This window comes from Vigna radiata, chromosome 6 (assembly GCF_000741045.1).
Source record: "Vigna radiata var. radiata cultivar VC1973A chromosome 6, Vradiata_ver6, whole genome shotgun sequence".
Classification (NCBI taxonomy): domain Eukaryota; kingdom Viridiplantae; phylum Streptophyta; class Magnoliopsida; order Fabales; family Fabaceae; genus Vigna; species Vigna radiata.
Genome location: NC_028356.1, coordinates 31,541,783 through 31,567,386, shown reverse-complemented (window position 1 = coordinate 31,567,386; position 25,604 = coordinate 31,541,783). Strand labels below are relative to the sequence as shown.

General features: G+C 31.6%; 1 protein-coding gene across 1 annotated transcript; it reads left to right on the top strand.

Annotated features, from left to right (window-relative positions):
• Nucleotides 1-284: 284 nt before the first annotated feature.
• Nucleotides 285-7,949, top strand: LOC106763060 (histidine kinase 5). The gene is made up of 13 exons (XM_014647226.2): nucleotides 285-691; nucleotides 1,432-2,290; nucleotides 2,989-3,045; nucleotides 3,240-3,467; nucleotides 3,547-3,640; nucleotides 3,742-3,948; nucleotides 4,030-4,160; nucleotides 4,360-4,409; nucleotides 4,777-5,138; nucleotides 5,244-5,347; nucleotides 5,789-6,577; nucleotides 6,776-6,940; nucleotides 7,215-7,949. The coding sequence occupies exons 2-13, from the start codon at nucleotides 1,565-1,567 to the stop codon at nucleotides 7,335-7,337; spliced, it is 3,036 nt and encodes a 1,011-aa protein (XP_014502712.1). The 5' UTR covers nucleotides 285-691; nucleotides 1,432-1,564; the 3' UTR covers nucleotides 7,338-7,949.
• Nucleotides 7,950-25,604: the final 17,655 nt, after the last annotated feature.

Sequence of the window (25,604 nt, the reverse complement as noted above, 5' to 3'; positions counted from 1 at the left end):
AAAAGCATTATCATTTTTCTTATTTTCTGATTAATTTATCATTGCTGGTGCCTCCATCATCCTATCTCAGCAAAACTTGAATAAGATATGAATTATGATGCTTAATACTAACTAAGAAGCTTAAGTTTAATTAAAAATGGTTGCATGGTGACTAATATATACCTTAAACTATGGCTTAATGTTGAGGGTTTAGCAGAGGAGAAAGAACTGTGAAGTGAGTATGAGGGGTAACGTTGTTGCCTCATAATATGACACAAGAAAGACAATTAAAATAAGGAAGGGAAAAAATAATGAGGAAGAACATTTCTCTATCATATTTGACCTCCAAATGCACATGGCTGCTTGGGTTTCTGTTCTATTAGTTTTTGGTTTTTTAAAAGTTTTTGCCTTTACCCTCACAAGTTTACAATCACATGCTGTCCTCTCTCTTCTTCTCTGAGCTGACTCTCTCTTTCTCTCTCATCTATACTGATTGGCTACATACATGTTTCAGCTGTGTCATTGAATGCTTTTGACTCCATAGTTGAAGAGATTCCTCAGATCTACAGGGCAGCACTTTTCGACATTGTCAGCCTCAATTCTTCATCTTTCTGGGCTCTTTTTTGCTCACTCACTTCAATTTCATCAATCCAGAAAGGTTTGGCTTCTTCGACAATTCATTGTCAGGACATGATTTACAATCATATACAAGGTTCGTTTGCATTTAATGTATTGCTTTATAAATCCTCATGCCTTTTCCTTTGAGTTCTTTTTTCTTCATTTCTGTTGGGGTTGTTGTTGTTCTTGTCAATGATGGATCTTGATTTTGTTTATTGCAATTGAGATCATTCGTCCAATCTTCTTGTAGTTATGAAAATGTGAAATAGTTTTTTTCTTCTGCAATTTGCAAGTGTTTTGCTGAAGTTTATCTGTTTTGTGTGATTGTGCTCTTAAAAGTCTCAGGTGCCTTTTTTGTCAACTCCTTTCTCGTTTTCTGAATGTGCAGTGTCAGGTGCTATTCAACTTCTGTTTTCAAAATTTTTCAATAACTTTTTGAAAATAGTTTAATTCTCCAACTCTGAGATTTCTTAAACAGTTAAACTTCTATTCAAGTGTGATTTCTTGAGTGGCTGACATCAGATATAAATTCTTTAACTGTTGTCTCTGAGTCATGGTTTTGTCACAGTCCATATTTGAATTCTTTAGCATGACATAATGACGTCTAATCAGTGACCATTTCTGTTTCGTTTCTTTTAACTTTTTCCTTATTCTTCTAGTTTTGGTCGGTTAAAGTTAAGTTCCTGATCTTGGTTACTTTCACTGTACTACTTTGGTATTTTGTACATACATCTTTTATTACAACTCACCTTTCCTTAATGGTAACTTAATTTTATTATTATATATCTGTTTCGATTTCTTACGAGAGACTCATCTTGGCCTAACAAATTGCAGCTGGCACTAGTGCTCTGGCTTATAGATAAAGCGAAGAATTAAGCATTGAGCAGTGCTTCTTGAGATGCAAGTGCTAATGGATTGAAGGAATAGATAGTAGAAAAGAAAATTGGATGCTATCAGTTTGTTTTCAATGGTTTGTGAGATGGAAAGTGATTGTATTGAAGACATGGACGTTGAAGTCCTCTCTTCAATGTGGCCAGAAGATATTGGCTCTGATGTTGGAAAACAGTTCAATATAGAGAAGCCTGGAAGGGACCAAGATATGTTGGAGGAAGTAACAATCTTAGAGGAGCCAACTATAGCGGATTTTCAGCGTCTCATGGAGCTTACAAATTACACAGATAAGGGGTCTTCTCAGCTGGCATATCTCATGCAACACTGGGAGTATAAGCAGGCAAATGCAGTTCGGCTTCTCAGAGAGGAACTTGACAACCTTAGTAAACAAAGGCAGGAAGTTGAGCTCAGGAAATTGGAGATATTGAAAGACAATCGGTTTGAGGAAGAGAATTATGGAGGTGACAAACGACCAGTTTCTATATTGGATGAGATTTACTATACATGGCAAGATGTGCCAGTGCCACTCAGGAAAAGTGATGTGGTTGTGAAAAATAAGAGGATTGAGATTGATGCTGAGTATGACACTGTTGTGTATTGGAAACAGAGGGCACAGCAGTTGGAAAGACAGTTGGAGGCAAGTGTCAACAGAGAGCAGATATTAACTGACAAGTTGCAAGAAAGTATAAAGAATTTTGAAAGGCAATCTTCACCAGTGGAAGAACTAACTCAGATTCTGAAGAGGGCAGATAATTTCTTACATTTTATACTCCAAAATGCACCTGTTGTTATTGGCCATCAGGTACATTACAGTGAGTATTGAGTTTATATCCATATGGCAAGATCTGAAAGTACTTCACAGAAAGTTTATGTATGACATATTGTGTACACTTATCTTAGATTAGCTTTACCTTAGTGTAAGTACTAAAAGAGTTAGGACCTTTCAATAATTTTTCTGCAGAGTACCAGCTACCTCTTCTAAGCACATTATTCTTCTTTGGTTTTGGAGCATGATGGTTGACATGTTGAAATATGCATATGGAAGCAAGTGACGCACATAGGATTAGATGGAAGATTGCTCTATGGCCGTATTGCCTAAGTGCAGTGGACACATAATGATTCCTATATCTGTCTTTTCAAAAGGCTACAATAAGTGAACTGTGCAACTAATCTGTTATCTGAAATTTGTGTTGTGTTGGAGAATTAGGTGGTTGGTGCATTAACATGTGAAACACTGATATGGGCACATGTCAACACATTGATATAACATTAAACGTGAATATAGGAACTTGTCACCTAATTGACAAAAATATGCCATGCTTTGGAATTGCATTACATTGTTTTCCTTCTAACACATGATCCATATTTTGTGCAAAACTTGTACTATACCGGCTTTATTGTAGTTTTAATTGGTCCGTCGTTATGAAAGCTAAATATGTGTTCGCCACTGTAAGGGAACTTTCAATCTGCAAAGGGCTGACTCTGATAATTTTCTTCCAGGACAAAGAGTTGCGATATCGCTTTATCTACAATCATTTTCCAAGTTTACAAGAGGAGGTAATGATTGCTGTTGAAGCTCTTATTTCAAGGTCATATGATTAAGTTGCATTGCCATTTTTATTTTACTGAATGAAAAGCTGCAAATACTTCAGAAGAAACTTCTTTACTTTTCTTGAGTTATTTTACTTTTGCAAAGGAGTTTTAAGTAGGCTTAAATTTCTTGTTTCTTAAAACTCACTCGTATTTTTCAGGACATCATAGGGAAAACAGATGTTGAAATTTTCACCGGATCCGGTGTTAAGGAGTCTCAGGATTTCAAGAGGGAAGTGATGGAGAAAGGGTTGCCTGCAAAGAAGGAAATTACTTTTGAGACAGAACTATTTGGGTCAAAGACATTCTTGATATATGTAGAACCTGTCTTTAGCAAAGCAGGGGAGACAATTGGAATAAATTATATGGGAATGGAAATAACAGATCAGGTGAATGCTATTTGCTTTTGAATGTTACTTGCAGTCTTGTGCTTGCAAAAAGGATACTTATGTTTTTCACAAACTGCAGGTGAGAAAAAGAGAAAGAATGGCAAAGCTTAGGGAAGAGATTGCAGTTCAGAAAGCCAAAGAAACTGAACTCAATAAAACCATTCACATTACAGGTTTAATCACTCAGCCAAATCTGTATTTATGAATTTTACTATAAGTTTGGTTTGGCAACAAAAAGCTTAATTTTTTCTCCTTATCCCCTCCTTTTCAACAGAGGAGACTATGAGAGCAAAACAAATGCTGGCAACAATGTCTCATGAGATAAGATCTCCACTATCTGGAGTTGTTAGCATGGCTGAAATTCTTTCCACCACGAAACTTGATCGGGAACAAAGACAGCTTTTGAATGTCATGATATCTTCAGGAGATTTGGTTCTTCAACTTATAAATGACATTCTTGATCTTTCCAAGGTTGAGTCAGGTTAGAAATTTCTCCCACACTATTTCTTGTTAGATCATTTAAATCTATTCCACTCCACCAACCCATTGGTTTTTTTTATAGGAGTTATGAAATTGGAAGCTACCAAATTCCGGCCAAGAGAGGTGGTAAAACATGTTCTCCAGACTGCTGCAGCATCATTGCAGAAAATGTTAACCTTAGAAGGAAATGTGGCAGATGATATACCTATTGAGGTAAGTACTTTGCCTACATTTGTAAAGATTCAGCATTGTTGATTATTTTCATAAATCTCAAGTACTAGTGAAGTAATTAGCTGATATATGGAAAACACGATGCAGGACTTGGGTCCTGACATGACTTTTGAATGCAAAGACATGATTTCACCTGATAGTCAAGTAACTTACACTTCAATATCTTCATGCATAATTGCAGGTCATTGGAGATGTTTTGAGGATTCGGCAGATCCTCACAAATTTAGTCAGGTACTAAACTTTAATTGATTGATTAGTCTTATGAATCTGCAATAAACCACTTCAAATGTTTCCATTTTGGTTTTCATGTGTGAAATCAAATTCTTAGTTCCATTTACTCTAGTGGAGTATTGTACTTGGCTGCACAATACTGCTAGTGCATACATAACTTTGTACTACATACAATATTTTGATCATATATGGTTTGATGTTTTAATATTAAACTACATCATTGCTTCATGAATACAATATAGGGCTCACTGGTATTATCAGACATGTATTGACAATTACCTTCTACTTATCCTTCAGTATACCACACTAAAGAATGTATTTCTGATTATCCATTGCTCTACATTTATTATTCTCTAATGTGTTTCAGCAATGCCGTAAAGTTTACACATGAAGGCAAAGTTGGTATCAACCTTTACGTTGTTTCAGAGCCACCTTTTGCCAAAGCAGAAGGCCAACAAAAGATGACCATAGATCAGTCTACAAATTCAGCAAATGGAGTGAAGGAAGAGAAACGTGCGTCAACACCACGAAGCAGCAGTGATAAAAATTGTCATGATGGTCAAAAACACAACGACCATCCTAGCCAAAATCATTTATTCAACGATGAATGTAGATCTTCAGTTAAAAGTGAATGCTCAATGAATGGAGATACTGAGGAGCAAACTCATTCAACTGAAACAACAGTGTGGATACGTTGTGATGTGTATGACACAGGAATTGGAATACCAGGTACATAAAAACGCTGTCATTACTTAATTTGTTATAGGATTAACGTTACTCTGTATCCTAATAAGTGTTAAAGTACTTAACTTTTTACATCTTACCATGTGACAGAAAAGGCAATACCTAATTTATTTAGAAGGTACATGCAAGTAAGTGCAGACCATGCTCGAAAATATGGTGGCACAGGTCTGGGGCTGGCAATATGCAAACAACTGGTAAGCTTTCTTTATACCCTCTCTTATTTTGGTGAAAGTAAATTCTTGGATAACAGTAACATAGACATTCAAATGTTGAGTTGAGTATCTACATTAGAAAGTTTTCACCTTTCGTTATTCTGATAACAGATAAATATTTTGTTATCTATATTCAGTTATAAATATATCTCTGACTTTTGCTATCTCAATTTGGATATATCATATACATATATCTCTGAATGTCTGGGAGTCTGATAGATAGAACTATCTTTGCATACTCTATTTTCTATTTGTGATAACTTGACCAAAAAATGGTTTTAGCGTCATGAAAAAGTGAAAAGAAACAATAATATTTCACATTATGTATCTGTCATATTCCAACTGGACCAACATTAACATGATTTTCTTTCAGAGACTAATCATGTATTACACTTTGTCAATGTTTCCTTGCACTTGGAACAGGTTGAGTTAATGGGGGGTCGTTTAACAGTGTCTAGCAAAGAACATTGTGGTTCTACCTTTACATTCATACTTCCCTACAAAGTTTCAACGGCTTGTGATAATTCTGATGACCCAGATGAACTATCAGATGTGGATGATAATGAGGATGATACCACAGAGGGGTTCTTCCAATTCCAACCACGCACTCTAGGCTCTCTCTTCTCTTCTAATGGACCTACCAGGCCCCAAAATATACTACCAGGTTTCAGAAGCTCAAACAAGTTCAATGGATTTTCAGAAAATTCTTACTCATTCCCCACTACAGACATAAAATCAAAAGGGACTAGTACAACCGAGGATGCATCTTCAATTGTTGTTGATGCTCCAGAGATGTCTGAATCAACAAGTTCATCAAATCATAGCCCTGAAGCAAAGAATGAAAATGCAGTTAACACCAACCAACAGAATCAAGATAAGGCACATGCTCGGTTACAAAATGGTAATGTAGATTCTTCTCAACATAAGGAGGCAATCACACTAGGAACAATGTCAAATGAACTCCAACAAACATGTCATCAAGTGAAGACAGACACAGCCTCCCAATGTGTCGTTAGTAGTAATAATAACACTTCATCAGAAGTGATCAAATCCTCATCAGGGCCTAAGATTCTTCTTGTTGAAGATAACAAGATCAATGTCATGGTGACACAGTCAATGATGAAGAGGTTAGGCTATAGCATGGATGTTGTGAACAATGGAGTGGAAGCTGTACGTGCAGTTCAACGCCATACGTATGATGTCATTCTGATGGTAAATTATTGAATCTCAATTTTTAGTCCTGATGCATTTTCATTGTACAAATCAGTATATTATATAAGAAATAGAATGAATAATACCCTTGAGTTCATTTTTATGCAATGTTTCTTTTACTGATGCAAATGTTCATAACTAAAAGTTATGAATAGAACTTTTAGCTTTAGTTGATCATTTGGTGCTTGTGCTTTACAGGATGTGTTCATGCCAGTTATGAATGGTCTTCAAACAACAAAACTGATTCGGTCTTATGAGGAAACTGGCAATTGGGATGCTGCAAGAAAAGCTGGAATTGAACAATGCTCACCAATTTCACATGAATGTTCTGTACCACCTAAAAACCGGATCCACATAGTTGCGGTGAGTAATTTGTCCACATTTCTGTGACTCGTTACATCTAATCTAGAAGAAAAGAATTCCAACATGCTGACCTTTATGAACATGCAAACAAAAAACCATCACTTCATTATTTAAACAATAGAAGCCGACAAAAAATATGTCACATGCCACTCTTTATTTAGCTTAGTGTTGCTGAACTTGACAATGTTCTATATTCCAATAGTTATCTTATTCTGTGTAAACTCAATATGTGAAAAGTAAAGTAACATATTCTTATTTTGTCATGATAATGCAGATGACAGCAAACACAATGTCAGAGAGTGCTGAGGAGTGTTATGCAAATGGTATGGACTCGTTTGTGTCAAAACCTGTTACATTCCAAAAATTGAAAGACTGTCTAGAACAGTACCTGAGGTGATGATAACCATGTAAATTTTTGCTTGTGTATAAAAGAATAAGAGCCTAGGAAAGTTTTGCTAAGAATGCACCATGTTCTCTCCTCTTCATCAGTGTCTACCTTAAATTGTATAGATCTAAAACATTCTTTTTCATCTCTCCGAATGCATAATAGCTATTAGAAAGCTGATAGGACTAGTTGGAGCGTGAATGTAGAGTTACATAACATAAGCCTTTCCTTTTAGGCTATGTACTGGGAGTTTTGGCAATGTTGGCACTGCAAGAAATCATAAAGAGACACTTTTGGTAATATTTTACTTGCTGCTAGTAGAAATTATGAAGAGTTTGGTTCTAAAATTAAAGGAGTGAAAAGGGTGTGTGAGAATTTATGTACATGAAAGATTTGAGTCTCCTGCAGTATTGGACGAGGTGCAGTTAGGGAAAGGAAGAGAGTGTAGGACCCTGTGTAATTTTGCAGGAGATATCATCTCAAATTCTCGACTTCAATATTTATGCTCCAGATCATGTTACGTTTGTTCTAAATGTGTATAAATATAAACACAGAATAGTAGTGTTAGTCATGCATTTGTTTTTTCAACATAATACGAAGTTGATGATTAATGTTGTGGGAGAATCGCCATATACACTTTTATTATAGTACACTTTATTTTTGTTTCCAATATTTAGCCCTATTGATTCTAACTTAATTTTTCTTAGCAGACTTTTTAAAAAAACGATTTCGGTCCTTAAGACTTTATAAACTCATAGATCCTCAATTTTATTCCTAACAACTAAAAGCAAGAGGATAATTAGTTGGACCACAACTTGGAATCAGTTCCGACTCAATCCAAAGCTAATGAAATAATATGAGTGATCATTTCATCAAACAACTAGAACAAACTAATTCACAAACAGATTGAATGAAAGCATAGATAAATATCCAAGAAGTAAAAGTACAAAGAATTAGAATTCATTACATCTAACCTTGACATGAGAGAGTTCAACTATTCATAAGATATTGTAATTGTTAGGATGTGGAGAGTTTATGAAAGGAAAAAGGGGAAACGAAACACTTAAACTGTAAACAGATGAGTGGGGCGGGAAAGGGCCTTTATAAGGACCCTTAATTGTTTTGGTAAGGCAGTTAATGACTTTTGAGTGTGTAAACCGGTCTTAGCACCAAGTGGAGGAGGTTAAGCTCCTACTGTCAGTGTATTCTTGAATTCTTGTTGTGAATACAGAACATATTTTTCATTCTTTTCCCTTTCTTGTTTGTTGAAGAGTAAGAGAGAATGAGAGCTAGTTAGAAATTCTTACCCGAATCCCTATCAGTAATGCAATTCCAACAACATCTAGACATAAGATTTACAATGAAAACATCTCTTTCGAGTCTCTGATATTGCATTCATACTATAGTACTACATATTTAACTCCCTACTCAATGCCTAAAATGAAGACATTATTTATAAATTATCCAAGGTGATGCTAAACTTTAGCTTTGGCGCTTCAGCCATAGATGTTTTGTTTAAGATCTTTCCAAACCACCTTTCTTAAAACTTAAGTCGTACATTTTGGGTTTGAGCTATAAAAGTTACATTCTAGATCTTTCTAAAGGTGGATGCTTGAGATTTCATCTTCATGAGGGTTTCCTTAACCACCTTTATGGCACTCAACACAATTTATATCACTCAACTGCATCAATCACAATTTACCCAGAATTACATGATTCTAATGCAATTTATCTGGTTTTCTTTTTTAACTCTCTTATGCTGCTTAAAGTTGCAAAACAAACTAAATAAAAATGAATTAAGAAGAATCTAAACAAAACCAAAATAAAAAAAATGCCAAAATTATTTTAAAATTTACTTAATTTGGATACTTATCCAACACGAACTAAATTAATGGTGACAAATCTCCTCAAAAGTCCTAACAATGGTATTAGAATCAAGCAAGAGCATGTGAAATCCCTATAGAAATAAACAGAATGGGATTGTATACTCTCTCATACAATATTGCATGTGTTCACATCTTTAGAGATGAAATATATATGTTACACTTTGGTAACTTAGTGTCTTGAATTATAGATCTAAATAACACTAAATTACGAATAAAATAAATAAATAAGAATGAAAATGTGTGCGAGAATATTGGTTGAGTGTGTCTCACGTATACCAAAATTGTTAGAATTAAACAACTTTTTGTATAGAGATACAAGGGAGATTCTCAACCGTTGTCGAAGTATTTATTTGTTAACAATATCTATAGTAATTTTAATTTGCCTATTTTAAGCGTTATTAAAAGTTTCATGTGCATTTATTTCATCTTTCCCGTCTCTTCTATTTTAAACTTTCTTAAAAGTTTTGGATTAGCCGAATTCTTCTCAATCCATACCATAACACAGTTTTCATGCTTGAATAATTGTATAAGATATAAAATAAAGATATCAAGAACTTAAACTTCTATTTTATTTATTAATATATATTTTCTGGATTTATAACCCACCCATGCAAAAAGTCTTGATAAAAAAAATTCAGATTCTAATCTTACGTTGCAGTGGGAAGCTTGAGGGAAAAAGATAGTTGTTAAAGCTTATGTTATTCTACCATGTCATCTCCGACAACACATTTTTCTCCCTTTGACAAAGCAAGGTCGTTATCGTTACCCATTTTTGTGCAAATGGTTCAAATTCGATTTACACCACATCCTTAGTTACACGTAACATTCTTTATCACTAGAAGTTATATATATATATATATATATATATATATATATATATATATATATATATATATATATATACTTGCTTTGCTTCTTACCACACGCATAAAGAAATTCAGAATTTATACCATGCATCATGCAAACATGCTGGCTTTGAAAGTGAAAATATGTTCCAAAACATATCTAGCATCACTAATGGAAAATGATTTTAAGGATTGTTTCTATAGAGTCAGATGAGTACTCTTAATTTTGGATAGTTTATCTTGTTCCGTTTCTTGCTTTTGTTTGTTTGATTTTTAAAATCTTTTATTTGTCCAAAAGCATTTGGATGATATCTACAAAAGTACTCTAATACGTAAGTCAATAAGTAACTGATAATACGTAAGTCAATAAGTAACTGATAGTAAGAGTGTTAAATGAAGTGATGTATGTTTGTGAACAACCATACTTTAGATTTTTATTTATGGAAATTGTTATGGACTTTTACCTTTATTGACATTCAATCATATTTTAATAAATATTAGTTAGTTCATTCGTGGTTATCATTGACAAAGTGTTAATACGACCTTCTATTCTACAACTGGCCCGTATGGATGATCGACCATGGTGATCAATCAAGGTGATCGACCCTAAGATCATCAGTCCAAGGTGGTTGGCCCAAAGGTGATCGACTCAAGAGTGATCAGCGCAAGGTGATCGACCCAAGGGTGTACTGGTCGATCTGTCAATTGGTTAGGGTGACTGGCTTGGTCGGTTCGACAGTCAGCCTGACTTATTAACCAAATGGGTATGTATCATAAACTGGGCCTTAAGCTTGAATACCTCTAACTTAAGGGACAAAGGGGTTTGAAAAGAAAAAAAATAATTTATACTCGTGTATGTTGAATGTTGAAATTAGATTGGGAGGGGTTCCTTGGTTGGAACTAATCCTTAGTCGATAGATTTTTCAGGGGGTTCTTAGTTGGAACTCACCCTTAACCAATGGTTTTTATAGAGGGGTTCCTAGGTTGGAACTCACACTTACCCAATGGAGTTATCAGTAAGGGTTCCTTGGTTGGAACTTTCCTTACCTAATGCAATTTTCGAGTAGGGTTCATTGATTAAAACTCGCTTTTATCCAATGGAGTTTTTGGAAGGGGTTCCTTGGTTGGAACTCGCTCTTACCCAAAATTTTTAGCCCTTATCGTGAAAAGATGAGCTTGAGAGGTTGAGGTCGACCAGAGGCCAAATGAGTAGATAGATTGATAGGGTGAGGTCGAATGGTCGAGATCGACTATTTGAATAGGTCGACGGGATGAAACCAAATGGTTGAGTCCAACTGGCTAAACAAGTGATAGGTTGAGGATGACTAATTAAGTTGAGCTATCAAGAATAAAAATTCAACATAGGAATCGAGGACAAAGAGGTTGAGGTTGGTTGATCGAACCTATTGGTTGAGCCCGACTAGCCGAGATCGAGTGGTTGACCAAGTCAGTTGGTTGAGGCCGATTAGCCGAGCCGAGTTGTCAAGGACGAAAAAATCAATGTTGAGTCAAGGACGACTAGCCAAGGCTGAGTGGTTGAACAGATCGATTGGTTGAGGATGACTAGCTAAGGCCGACTTGTCGAGGCCTCGAGTGCTTTTCATGTTCCTTGTGGTCACTATGGGAGTATACAAGGGCTAGACCGAGTAGCTAAATAGGTTGACAGGATGAAACTGTATGGTTGAGGTTGAATGGTGAGGTCGAGTGACTGAATAAGCTAAGATGAGGCCAAATGGTTGAGACTGAATGGTCGAAGGCTGACTAGCTGAACAAATCCACTGGTTGAGGTTGATTGATAGAGAAAAGCTATTAAAAATGAAAATTTGACAGAGAAATCAAGGTCAAGAGATTGAGGCTGACTGGCCGATGCCAAGTGGTTGAATAGGATAACTAGTTGACGCCGATTGGTGGACACCAACTAGTCGAGCCAAGCTATCAAGACTTAAAAATAGACAAAGAAATTGAGGCCTAAAGGTTGAGGCCGACTAGCCATACAAGTCGACTGGTTGAGGACAACTAATCAAATCGAATTGTCAAGATTCAAAAATCGATAGAGAAATCGAGGTTGAAAGGTTGAGGTTGACTAGTTGAACAAACCGATCAGATGATGTTGAATGATTGAGATCGAATGGTCAAAATCGGCTGGTTGAACAGTCTGACTGGTTGAGGATAACTAGTTGAAACCAACTGGCTTAGTCAAGCTGTCAAAACTGAAAAGTCGATAGAGAAATTGAGGTCAACTTTCCAAAAAGGCCGACGGAATGAGGCCAAATGATTGAGTCTGAATGATCAAGGCTGAATGGATGAATATGCCAATTTGTTGAGATCGAACGACCGAGCTAAGTTGTCAAGAATGAAGAGTTGACTTAGAAGTCGAGGCTAATTGGTCGAGCCGAATGGTTAAGGCCAAGTGGTCCAGGACAACTAGATGACTGGTTGAGGCTGAATGACCATGCTATCAAGATTGAAAAGCTGATAGAAAAATCGAGGTTGAAAGGTTAAGGTCAATTGGTGGAACATGACACATGATGAAGCATAATTTTTAAGGCCAACTGGCTGAACAAGCCGACCTATTAAGGGCGACTAGTTGAGGCCACTAACCAAGCCGAGTTATGGGCTTTTAACTTTTTGTTGGTCGAATCATACCTTAAAATTAGTTGGTTGATTTGTGGTTATCATTGGCTAGCGTTAATTTGACATTTATTCAGTAATCAGTCAGCCTTCTTATCAATCTTGGTGATCAGTCAGGGTGATCGGCACAAGGTTGTATTGGTTGGTCTACCAACTGATCTAAGTGATCAGTCAATGTGATCAACCAAGGTGATCGTGAAACACAAGAAAACACTAGAAGGAGAGGGAGGGGGTGAGGGGTTAAACAATGTTTTAAAATACTTTTTGCATTTAGTGTTTAATATTAGTTTGCAGGGATTAAACATTCTACGATAATAGTTAAACACTTAGGTTCAAAGAAAGCACTGAATGGAAAACTTGTTTAAAGACAAAAGCAAAAAAACACAATTTGATTTTATACTGGTTCATTCAAACTGAGCTACGTCCAGTTTTTCCTTAAATACCTTAAGGGGTTCCACTAAAAATGAGTTTAACCACTCCTAGTTTACAAACTAACAAAATTGGTTAGACGAGTTTCACCGTTCATGGTATCAACACTAGACCAATTGTCTAGAATGTTTAACTCCACTGAGTTAAACTTTATAAGTGTTTGAATCCACTTCTGAATCTAAAAAAACAAACTGTTTTTGAAATTTTACAAGACAAAAGAAAACTCTCATAGAGAGGATACAAAATATTACAAAGAACTTCTAAAAACTTGTAAAAATATCTTTTCAAGAAAGAGAGCAAATAACGTATAATGATCTTGATATCAGAAGTTCTTCTCTTTTCTTCATGCAAACTCTTTTATATAGACTTTGATAACAGTTGATTTTACGTGTTTTTGTGTGTATATTTTGTGAACAAATCAACTCCTTCATAGCTTTTACCTTGTTTTATCCTCACATTTAGTGTGTTTTCTAGTTTTCTTGTGTTTATTTAGTATATGCTTGTTTTTACCTCTAATCTCTATGTTTGAGTGGTGAAATAAAGGAATAGGAAGCAATTCTAGTGGAGGAAAACAAGCAAGAACTCAAGGGAACATGTTTTGGGACCATAATTGATCAATTTGAAGCAAATACCCATGTTGGACGCCTTCGGAATCGCGCAAGAGCCTGAATTTTAGAATGCTGTCAAAGTTGTCTGGGCTAGGGCGCCCCCAAAAGGGGGCTGGGCACCCCTGGCTGCTGATTTTCTATAGATATGGCGCCTGGGCGCCCCCAGAAGGGCGCTAGGCGCCCTTGGCTGCTGTGTTTTTGCAGATTTGGCGCCTGGGCGCCCCTAGGGGGCGCTGGGCGCCCTTTGACTCGCTGTTTTGTGTTTTTATGGCGCCTGGGCGCCCTAGAAGGGGGCGCTGGGCGCGACTTTCCGCTGATGTGTCAAAAATGGGTTATTTAAACATGGGTCTCGCGATTTTTGGGCATTTTTCACCTCCTACACTTCATTCTTCACCTAGAGAGATTGGGAGAGGCCCTTGGAGGCTATTTGGGGTGTTGGGAAGCTCTCCCACTCCTCCTTGGGTCTTCAAGCTTCTTCAATGGTGATTTTGCCCCTTTTGGGTTGAGGAAGAAGATGGGTCACAAATTGGAGATGGAGATGTGAATGGGAGGCGCAAATGGAGCATGGAGCAGCTGCCAAGAACCTTGAGAAAGACTTTGCATCTTCTCTTTGGTTCCAATTTCTTCCTTATCTCTTCAATTTGTAGAACCCTAAGTTCTCCTCCATGGAGGGCTTTTCCTATTTGTTGAGATTAGTTGTAAAACATGGAATTCTTATGTAATTTGTGATGTTAATGATATATGCTTTTCTAATTCATGTTAGTATTTGATTTCTATGCTTAATGCTTGTTGTGGCTTGATCACCCATGGCATGAATTGTGGTTCTTGAAATATTGAGAAATATGATTGAACCTAGAATTGAAATTAAATACTTATTGGATGGAATTGAGATGTTGTGAATGCATGAGAATGAAATGGATGAATTCTAGTCTTGACAAATTGTAAATACATTATGTTAAATTCCTTGCACACCAACTGTTTGATAAAATACCAAAAAAGTTTTTTGTGTTGTTTTTGTGCACTTTGATGTCTAATTGAGTTATAAAAGGAATAATTGTCATGTGTTGCACAAGTCTCTTGGGAAAACGATACCTGGTCTTACCAGTTTTATTACTTGAACGATTTGGTACACTTGCCAATGAGTTAACAAGTTTTTGTTTGGCGCCGTTGCCAACGATTTGGTACCTGGTCTTCGAGAAATGTCTTTTACTCAAAGCTTTTGACTTTCTTCTAGGGAAGGTGGAGTTAGAAGTCATGTTACATCCTGGTAGAGCAATTGTGTTAAGCATACGAAAAAACATGTAAGAGACATTCCTTGAATATCCTCCTATCTCTTAACATTATTCTAATTCTGAACAAGCTTTCTGATAAAGTTGGCAATCTACACAAAAAAAAAAAGAGAGAGCACAATACAACAAACAAAAGAGTATTTGAACTACATGCATTAAAGTGTTAGAAAACCTAAGCGTGTAGGCATGACACAAGTACTATCTTTTAACGCTTCTCTATTTTGAATAACTTTTAAAGCTTGATATAGCGTTTAGCGAGATTGTATAAATCATAGATGGTCTAACTCTTTTATTAGACACTTTAGAATTAGTTGTTCTATTGTGAACTCTATATCATTTAGCGTTTATCAGACATACATTAGACGCTCTTAGTTATTAAACTCTTTCGTATCATTTAGACATTTTAAATAGCAGTGTTTAGAACTTCTAACATAATGTCCTAGACGATTACTCGTTATTTCGTTTTAAATATTATGTTAAACTTTAAAACAAAGTTTGTTTAAACAATCTTGTTTTAACATATCTACCTAAAGATAACTTGTCCAAAGGTGATTGGTCCAAAGATTATCGATCCAATAATGTATTGGTCGGTTTGGATGATCAACCATTAACCTAACTTATTGACCATGTATCAGGATTAATGTCTTTCTCATAATTTTTTCTTTTTTCTAATTTTTACTTACATTCTTGAATTTATGTTTTTTATTGGTTTTATTTTTTTATTAATAATTTTAGTCACTACTTTTATATATTAATGTTAATTGATGAGATAACAAACATATCGGTTTTCTTGCCGTATTAAAAAGAAGGATCATACCATATATTTATGAGTAAATGATCTATCAATTAATCTAAAAAACATAGTTATAATGAAATAATTACAAGTAGTCACTCAATTAGACTCTTCATCATATGTCAACGAACTGGATTGTCAATGTGCCTGTTATAAACATATATCAAAATTCTTGTCGCACAATTATTAAAATATTGAAGTTCTAAATAGTTATTTAATTAATAATGAGTTTCAAAAAAAAAAAAAAGATGTTAATAATTTTATATATAAAACTAGGTTCGCCATGAGAGAGAAATTAGACAAATATCAACTCAATCCCCTATTTTGCTTAAGTCCGTGCACGCCGCTAGGATTCATCACTGGCTATAGTGTATATTGATTGATGGAAAATTTTATAAATAGTTTACTAACGGTTGTTATGGAAAAGGCTACTGTGCATTAATTACTGATGAATGAGAAATTTTGTTAACAATTGAAAAATGGATAATGATATTTAGACAATATTTTTTTGACAACATTTGAACATTGAGATTACGTGTCAATATGTGATTGGTCAAAAATCACTCCACAATCATGTTTATGATTATTATTATTATTATTATTATTATTGACTATGGAGTAATTTTTGATCAATCACAAATTGACACGTAATTAATGTTCAAATGTTGTCTAAATATCATTATCTTTAAAAAATTAAATGAATTCATAAAAAAAAAAATTGTAAAAAAGACCCTTTTTATCGTAGTAGAACTATAGCAATTGTGTAAGCAACCCTCTTGAGGGGAATGAGATGCTAAAGCAATTGTAAATGGAAACATTTACAGTGACCGATGAAGCAAAAGGAAATTAAAGGAATAATCTTAAGAAGCTTAACAATGAGATACACTGGACCATCGAAGATTTTGAGAAATTATAAAGTTCTGAGACCAATTTGCCAAGCATGAATTCTGATATTTGAGTGACACAAACAGAATATAGAATCTTTCAGGTGAATTTCTTGGTTGATTCATGTAATCATAAACTCAGTAGTTTATCATAAACTCAGAATATGTGAAGTAGATATATATATATATTAGTGGATAACATAAACTAAATGATGATACATAGTACTGTATTTGATTATAAAAGAGGAATTAATGGTACTATTCAATGTTGATATCATATGCACACAGTGGAAACACTACCAGAGGCATAATTAAGAAGCTGGCTATAGTGCAGTTTCTGAAAAGCAGAAGAAGAATAAAGGAAAACTAAACTAATAGTTAAACAATATTAAGATTTTGTTTTGTCCATTAGATTATAATTATTCACAAATTATTGCTCTCTTAGTCAGCCCCAATTACAATTTATTAATCAATGTTTGCAAAGCAACATTAGTTAACCTGAAGTTGAAGTGCTAGCTTCCTTATCTGGAATTATGTGTGCCACATATCAAAGAATATATATATATATATATATATATATTTAGAGAGAGAGAGAGAGGGAGAAGAATTTTGGATTAGTGGAAGTGTACGTCAGAGATCACACATGCATCCATGCAAGTTATTCTCTGCATCAGTCTGCAACAAAATATTCTAACACCAAAGTATGTCTAACATATGTATATTATATTATAATAGCATTTCATTTTATGCTAAATTCTCATTGAACTGTGTAAATAAATTTGAGGACTAGTGCTCTATCCACTTTGAAAATCGTCATAGATATATGTAGTTACAAAAATCTCAGCATGATTAAGGTATTATTATTATTATTATTATTATTATTATTATTATTATTATTAACTATACGGATACTCAATTCAGCTTTCACATAATTCATAAATTTTTCAAAAAAAATCACCAAAAATATAACATCAATTAAATATATAAGTTTAATTATTTAAAGAATTAACACTAAAACAATAAATTTAGATTTTTTTATCTTTATATATGGCTCTCAAATTTTGCATCTTTATTTAATATAAGACTTACCCTTATATTTATATTTACATTATTAATGTCATAATTCAAATACTAAAATAGATAATTGTTATATCAGGAACACTTAACTTACGCAATTATGTACATGTTTATCGGACTTATTGGTAGAGAAACTAAAATCATATCATTATAAATAATAAAAGTGTAACTAATTATTTAGAATTCCTTACAAATTGTTGAGAACAGAAGTTAATTAGTTACATTAGTTAAAAGTCAACTTATATGTCTTGTCAAACACAAAGAAAAAATATATATAAAATAAGGAAAAAAATCAATTTCTCATAGTTGATGTTTTTATGTTTAGGAAATTCGCTTTGTATTGTCTTGAGGCCAAAAAGGTGAAATGGTTATCCAAAACATGATTTGAAGTCACTTTTGGTGGAATGTTTTCTGATTTTCCTTTATTAAACAAATGAAGCATTTGTAGCAGTTGAACTGTTGAATGGATTAATGGCTAATGCATATGATTAAGAGTGTGATAAAATAAAGCTATAAATAATATAATACATGAACCATTTTCAGTCTGAGTACCTTTTTTTTTCTTTATATTATGTATATTAGTCTATCTAGCATTTTAAAAAATTATATACGTTATCAATTTATCTATATATTACCTGTATTATTTGATAATATATGTTTATATGATGAAAATTATACCATTTAATATGAAGAAAAAAAAAAACATATTGAAAATAAAAAGAATAAACATATTTAGAAATAAATCAGAAGAGAAAATATAAATAATTTTTTTAGGAACTTAAAGCAGATTTTTATAATTCATTACATATTCAACGTCAAATAACAAGAATACTAAAAGAAGAAGTTATTAATAATTAAAACAAAAAATAAGTAATATATTGAAGAAGTAAAATTTAGTTAAGTCTAAAGACTTTACAAATAGCACATTAATTACATAATAAATCATATATATATATATAAGTGGTAGAGTACAACTTTAAAGTATAGAATATGATAATGATAATGATAATGTATGAGAAAGAAGGTAGTAGAATAAAAGTGACGACCCTATGAAAAATGAAGAATCAAAGTTAGATAGAATAAATTTGGACCCCTTTTTTCGAATGGGTGGAGAATATATTTTGACGTAACATAGCAGATAAAATGAAGCATCGAAGTTGAAATTTATATTTCCCAAAGTAAAAGGTGTTTCTGTTTTGATCCAAAAAGTGTTCTTCATCACATGTATGATTATGAAACTAACTAATGAAGGTAGATAGAATATGGAACTAACCAATCAAGTGGATAGAATATGAATCACCTATGTTAAATTTAAAGAATAATATATGTTATATATATCATGCTTAAGATATTCAAGAATAATTTTTTTATATATTCATTCGTATTTTCAAGTAAATGTTTTTATATAATTACTTAATTAAAATATAAAAAAGTGTGAAAATATAAAATAACTCTTAAAAATTAATTTTAGAACAATTTTGATTTCTTCTTATATACATATATTATTATATAAGAATTCAGCATTTTGGCGTAAGCTAAAAACACAAGACAATATACAATGTTGATTTTGTGCTAGTCTAATGCATGATACTTAAAAGCTGAAAATTAATATTCTGTTAAAGAGAGTTGAGTCTAATGTGTACAAAATATCATCAATTAAAAACTTGAAGCTAAAGTCCATATTGACTAATTAAAAGTCGACACAACATAGCATTAGAAAAAGTTATACCTAAGCCCGTGGTACTAATTGTCTTTAACTTAATGCAATTTAGTATTATTTTGGTGATCGAAACTGCTCAAACTATAGTGATTTCGTATTTTGATAAAAATAGAGATTTGAGGGGAGTTGATGATCGATAAAAGAATAAAGCATAAACTTAATTACATTTTAACTTCTTTTTTTTATAAATTTAGATATTTTTAATTGAGATTTTATTAAATTTTCTATTCACCGTGCGTTTGAAATTTTTATACTTTCCAAATGAATCTTTGTCGTTTGTTAAATTTATGAAGTTTGGTGATTAGTATAAAATAATATTATGATAAATATAAAAAGATGAATATTTTTATTGTTTTCAAAACATGTTGAATAAGAGTAAGGATTTTAACAATTATTGTGATGGGATAATATTTTGGTTAATGTAGAGGATGACGTGAAAGCCATGCGTAATGTTAAAAGTCTCACATCAATTAGAGATAAAGTCAATTCACAATTTATAAGTAGGTTCAAACTTCATCTTAAAAACCGATTTTGTAATATTGACTTAAACTTAAAATTCACTTTTTAACATGATATCAAAATCATGAGTTGGAGTATATCATAACAAAGATAAATATATATTGAATTTATTGTTTCATTCACTATCAAATTACTATGAGACTATTAGAATGATAAAGTATGTTGAAAACCTCAAACAACTATATATAAGGTCAATAAATATATATATATATATATATATATATATATATATATATATATATATATATAATGTGCTGAAAACCACCCATTAAAAGTCCACTTTTTAAATACAACATTTTTTTAGTAAAAGCAAAAATGTCACTTATCGTTTATATTAATCAAAATATCATTTTTCTATTAATTGAATAACATCATATTTCTTAATAAGTAGAAACAAATAAATAAGATAAGATAACAATCAGATAAATTAATTATGGAAAAACCTAAAACTCAAAACTACAAAAAAACAAATAAATATGTTTTAATACAAAATATTGGGCCTTGTCTTAAAAAAATAATATGTTTTTAATAAATTAGATCAATAACACCATTTTTTAAAAATTGGATTTTTATAAATGTTTAGAGCCTTAAACAAGTGTCTTCCTTATTTATTTGAATATTAGTTATTATTATTATTAGATTAGCGTTAATTATTCAAATTGCAAGGTCTTTTCCTATCACATATACTCAAATTGTATATTTAATTATAAATATGACATGATATTTGATTAGAGAGAAAGTAAAAGAGATTAGTTATATTCCCGCCCTATGACAAATATGTTTATTAATTATATGATTAGGATTTATTCTTAATCATTTATATAATTTATCAATAAAAGTAAAATTAATTTTGATGATATATCTCAAAAAGGATTCCACCATTTAATTAATTGTCTTCAAAGTAACTTTAGTAGGAAAAAAAAAAACAAAAGTTGGTGTATATACAAAGTGACACTGACTTATTTAATATATATATTCGTGAATAACCAAGGTACCAATATGCTGAAAAGCCAACAAATCCAAAATGAGTTAAAGAAATGTTATGATCTTCTTCAGGAATAAGAATATCAGAAATTTGCACAGAATATAGTATTTTATCCTTAAAGTAGTGCCAAACGTTGACATTAATTAGGAAATGAAAATTGATACATGAAATCTCCAACAATTCAACAGGAATTAAAAGTGTTGTTTTAATAAATCTCCCTAGCTAAGGTCAAAAATGAATTAAATATTTTGAGAAATAGAAGATAATCAAGAAAAAAAAAATGACCAATTAAATATTAACACATAATTAATATTCAAATATTGTTAAAAAAATGTTGTCTAAATATTTATTATCTTTTTCTAAATTTAGCTTAATTTTGTATAATACTTATCTGACATATATTTCCGTTATCTAAGTAGTAGTGTTATATATGTTTGAATATCTATCGACCACTTAGGTCGATCTGCATTGGTAAGAAGGAGATTATCTGGCCAAACGGTTGCGAATTGGTAAAATTTTAAAAAATATTTGAGGAATGTAAAATTAGATTTTTATATAAAAATTATTTTTTAATTAAAATAAAAAGTCTTTATTTTCTTTCTTCATTTCGTCTACTGAAAACAAGCACACATAATTTAGTAGAATCCAAAAAAGTATAACTATCATTAACTATCATATAATAAAATAATCATAAAATGATATCATTAAATGTCAAATTAGCATAAAGCAAAGTGAAATAGTTGTAGACTTGTCTTCTCCTAGATCCAAAATAACATACTAACATAGATCAAACTACTTGTATGTGTAAGCATACTGAAAAATTGTACATTGCAAGTCAAACAAAAAATCATTTAAAAGTTCATAGGTGGGCCAAATTTTTGAACAACTTTTAAAATTAAATTTATGACATTATTATATACATCTTAAATTTTATATGAAACTGTAACATAAAGTTTATCATCAAAACAATATATATATATATATATATATATATATATATATATATATATATAAACAAAAGTTACCTTTAGTCAAGGTGCTACTCTACCCTTTTTTTAATGATTTGAAATCTTCAATAATTAAATTAGAATTAAAGTTTGTTGTAGTATCCCTTTTAATATAAACTATTATATTACTTCTTAAAAATTTAGCCTCCATCTTATTTCTCAACTTGTTATTGATTATTTTCATTACAAAAAATGATCTTTTAGTTATAGCCGTAGAAATTGAAAAAGTCATGATAAGTCAAAATAATATATCAATCAAGTAGTAAATTTCTTACTTTTTTGCCAAACATATGTACACAAATCTTAAATTGTTGATAAATTAATCAAATTTTAATTTTGACGACCAGAAATGATGGAATTCTGAAATTGAAAATGAAAAGTTAATCTTTTCTTGCTCATTGAAATCCATGGGATAATATTTGTCTACAGTACTATAAATTTTATCAATATTAAAAGCTTTATAAGCATTCTTAGATCCAAAGTAGAACTTAGAATTAATAACTTCATTGCTTGATCATTAAATCTACAATTTAACTCTTGCAATTACTTATCAATTATAAAAAAGAATACTTCAAATTCAAATAGTGTTTCACTATATGATCTTTTTGGTGATGAGAGCATCCTTGCCTTGTTGCATAAGAGGTCCCAAATTAAGACACCTTAATCTCATGTTTTTCATAAAAAGAAGTCACATTTTTTAATAATTTATCTCAATCATTTTCTCTCAAGTTTTAAACGTGCTTTTGTAGAACAAACTAAATGCATAGTATTAACTATATCCTGATATTGTTGTTGTAATGCTTGACAAAAGACCATTTGTTGTTCCTATAATTTCCCTCATCAAATACAAAATCAATATAAACTCAAATGAAGTCAAACTTTTGAAAGCATTATCAGCATCATCACATTAAGAATAAATAAATCCATCAACAATAATTTTTTCTAGAATTGAACAAGTTGCATCGTACATATTTATCAAACTACAAATAAAAGAGAAATGAGAGCTCTGGGTATCCCGAGCTTGTTTTAAAATAGCAATTTGATTTTCCACTTTACAATTTTCAAACTCATCTATTTCTAACAAATGTGCAATTTCATCTAACTTGAAAGCCTGTAACTCATCGTAACGTTTACTAAAAAAACAAACAATATTGACAATAAAAGTAAATTTTGAAAAGAACTGCTAAATTGCAATAATGCTCTTGATGCAGCAACCAAAGGCAAGTTGTAACCGATAAGCAAAACAACGAACATAATATGTGTAAGGACAATCACTCATGAATAATGCTTGTAATTCATTCCATTTTCCTCTCATATTGCTAACACCAACGTACTCTTGACCATGCATATTAGAAACATTAAGGTTATATCGAAAAAGTACAACACACAATTCATTCTTCTAAGTTAATGTTGTTGTCTTTAACATGCACAATATAAAAAAAATTGCTCTCGTATAAAACCATTTTTATCAATGATTCTCAAAACAAGAGCAATTTGATCTTTTTTGACATCATGAGCTTCATCGACAATTATACAAAATTTGGAATCCTCAACTTCCTCACAAATATGGTTTTTCACTTTACTAGAAAGAATATTTAATAATTCCTTTTAAATTTTATGTGAATTATATTTGGAGTTATATGGAGCATTTTTAAAAACAAATGTTGCAACTTCATCGTATGATGCTATGAGTTTTATCATCTCAAGAAAATTTCTTTGCTCGTAGTTTCATCATGACCTCTAAAAACACAACCTTGAAGTGATAAAACAATGAACTATATCAATTGAAGTCTTGAGACCCAACTGATTCTTCATAATTTGATATGAGCTTTGCACTTCCAAAACATTCCTAGTATGACATTATTGTGTGGTGAGCAAGGATCCTTCCCTATGTGTTTAAGAAAAGCGCAATTTTTTTCATCATTAACTTCCCTTCAACTTTTAAAACCTATAAAAAAAAACACTCAACAAAGTTAAAATTGTAATAAAGACAATCAGCTCATTGCCAATTAAAATTCAAATTCAATTACTTGAAAACATCTTAACTAGGAATTACTTGAAAACATATTAACTAGGATGCCTACTTGGTTGTTTACTAAAAAGATAGTAAGATAAGCAATATAATACATCTTTTAATGGCGAATAGTCTAACCATGAAAGAAATAAACTAAACCAACTATATTGAAATCTTCTTAGATGATCATCTTTACCCGATCACGAATAATTTTCTAGATACATTTGATATGGACCTCATTTTAGACAAGTCATTTGTACCTCATCAATTTCATTTGGTAGGTATTTCCAAATTTGAGAACTCTTTATCGGATCACGTTTTAAAGATTTTTAAATTAATTATATGTAGCTCTAGGAACTTTACATTTTTTTTTTTTCATTTTCTTCAATTATTGGATTCTCATGAAATTTTTCAAGTTTAATGATGTAGATGCATGCTTTTCATCTTCACCACAAGTATTCCTCTTGAAAAAAGAATCAATTTTTTTATTTTTTATCATGATTTTTCTAATATAAATTTATCACTTCTCACCTATTTACAAACATATAAATTTATCATCGCTCAATGGACAAATTTATCACATGGAAGATGAGAAAAATTGCTTAAAAAAAGGGGTAAAACATGAATTTACTGGAAAGAAAAAATTGATTGGTCCAAAATGTTACTTAACTCTTTAATTTCACTCTGGCACAATTTAATTTTGAAAAAAGATAAGAGATTGAGGGTGAAAATTGAGATAAAAAGAAGAGACATGAAATAGAGAAAGGAAAGAAAGTAGCAAAAGAGGAGGGAAAGAGAGAAACTGAATAAAGTAGAGAAAAAGAGGGTAGTAGAGAACGAAATAAGGTATTGAAAAAATTTTCTAACCTTTATATAAATAATATAATAAATATATAAATATTATATATATATATATATATATATATATATATATATATATATATATATATATAATATATGAAAAAACTTTAGAAGAGCCTCAATTATCATAAAAATGGTATGTCCAGCAAAATTCACAGATAATTAGATCACATAATTCAGATCTATCAGTAGTATAAATAATACGTTACACGAGATAAATTAAATATGTTTATTAATTATTATATCTATTGTCATTAACACACTTAAACATTGGAATATTTTATGTAAATAGAAATTCAGTTTGAAGAGAACAAATATCTAAACATTTCTGCCTAAAAGTGTGAAGTTGAAGTTAGGAGTATTGGAGGATGAAGATTTTGCAAATTATATTCAACTTTTGAAAACAATTTTAATGAAAACGTAATAACATATTGATGGTAACGATTATGTATGTATCTATTAAGTCTTTATTTTCATACGTAATAGGAGTCTTTATCATCATACTCATTTGTGTTTTAAATTATTAAAATATATTTAATATTAAATAATTTAAAAAAAGTTATACTAAATTACTATTTGATCCTTATTTTTATAAATTATTTGTGGAGTGCATTATTTTTACTCTTGTTTATAATTACTTTATTTATTATTTAATTATTGTGTGATATTTACACTGTAATTATTTTTTTAATTTTATTGAAAAAAAGAAAATAAGTAACATTTTAACCTTA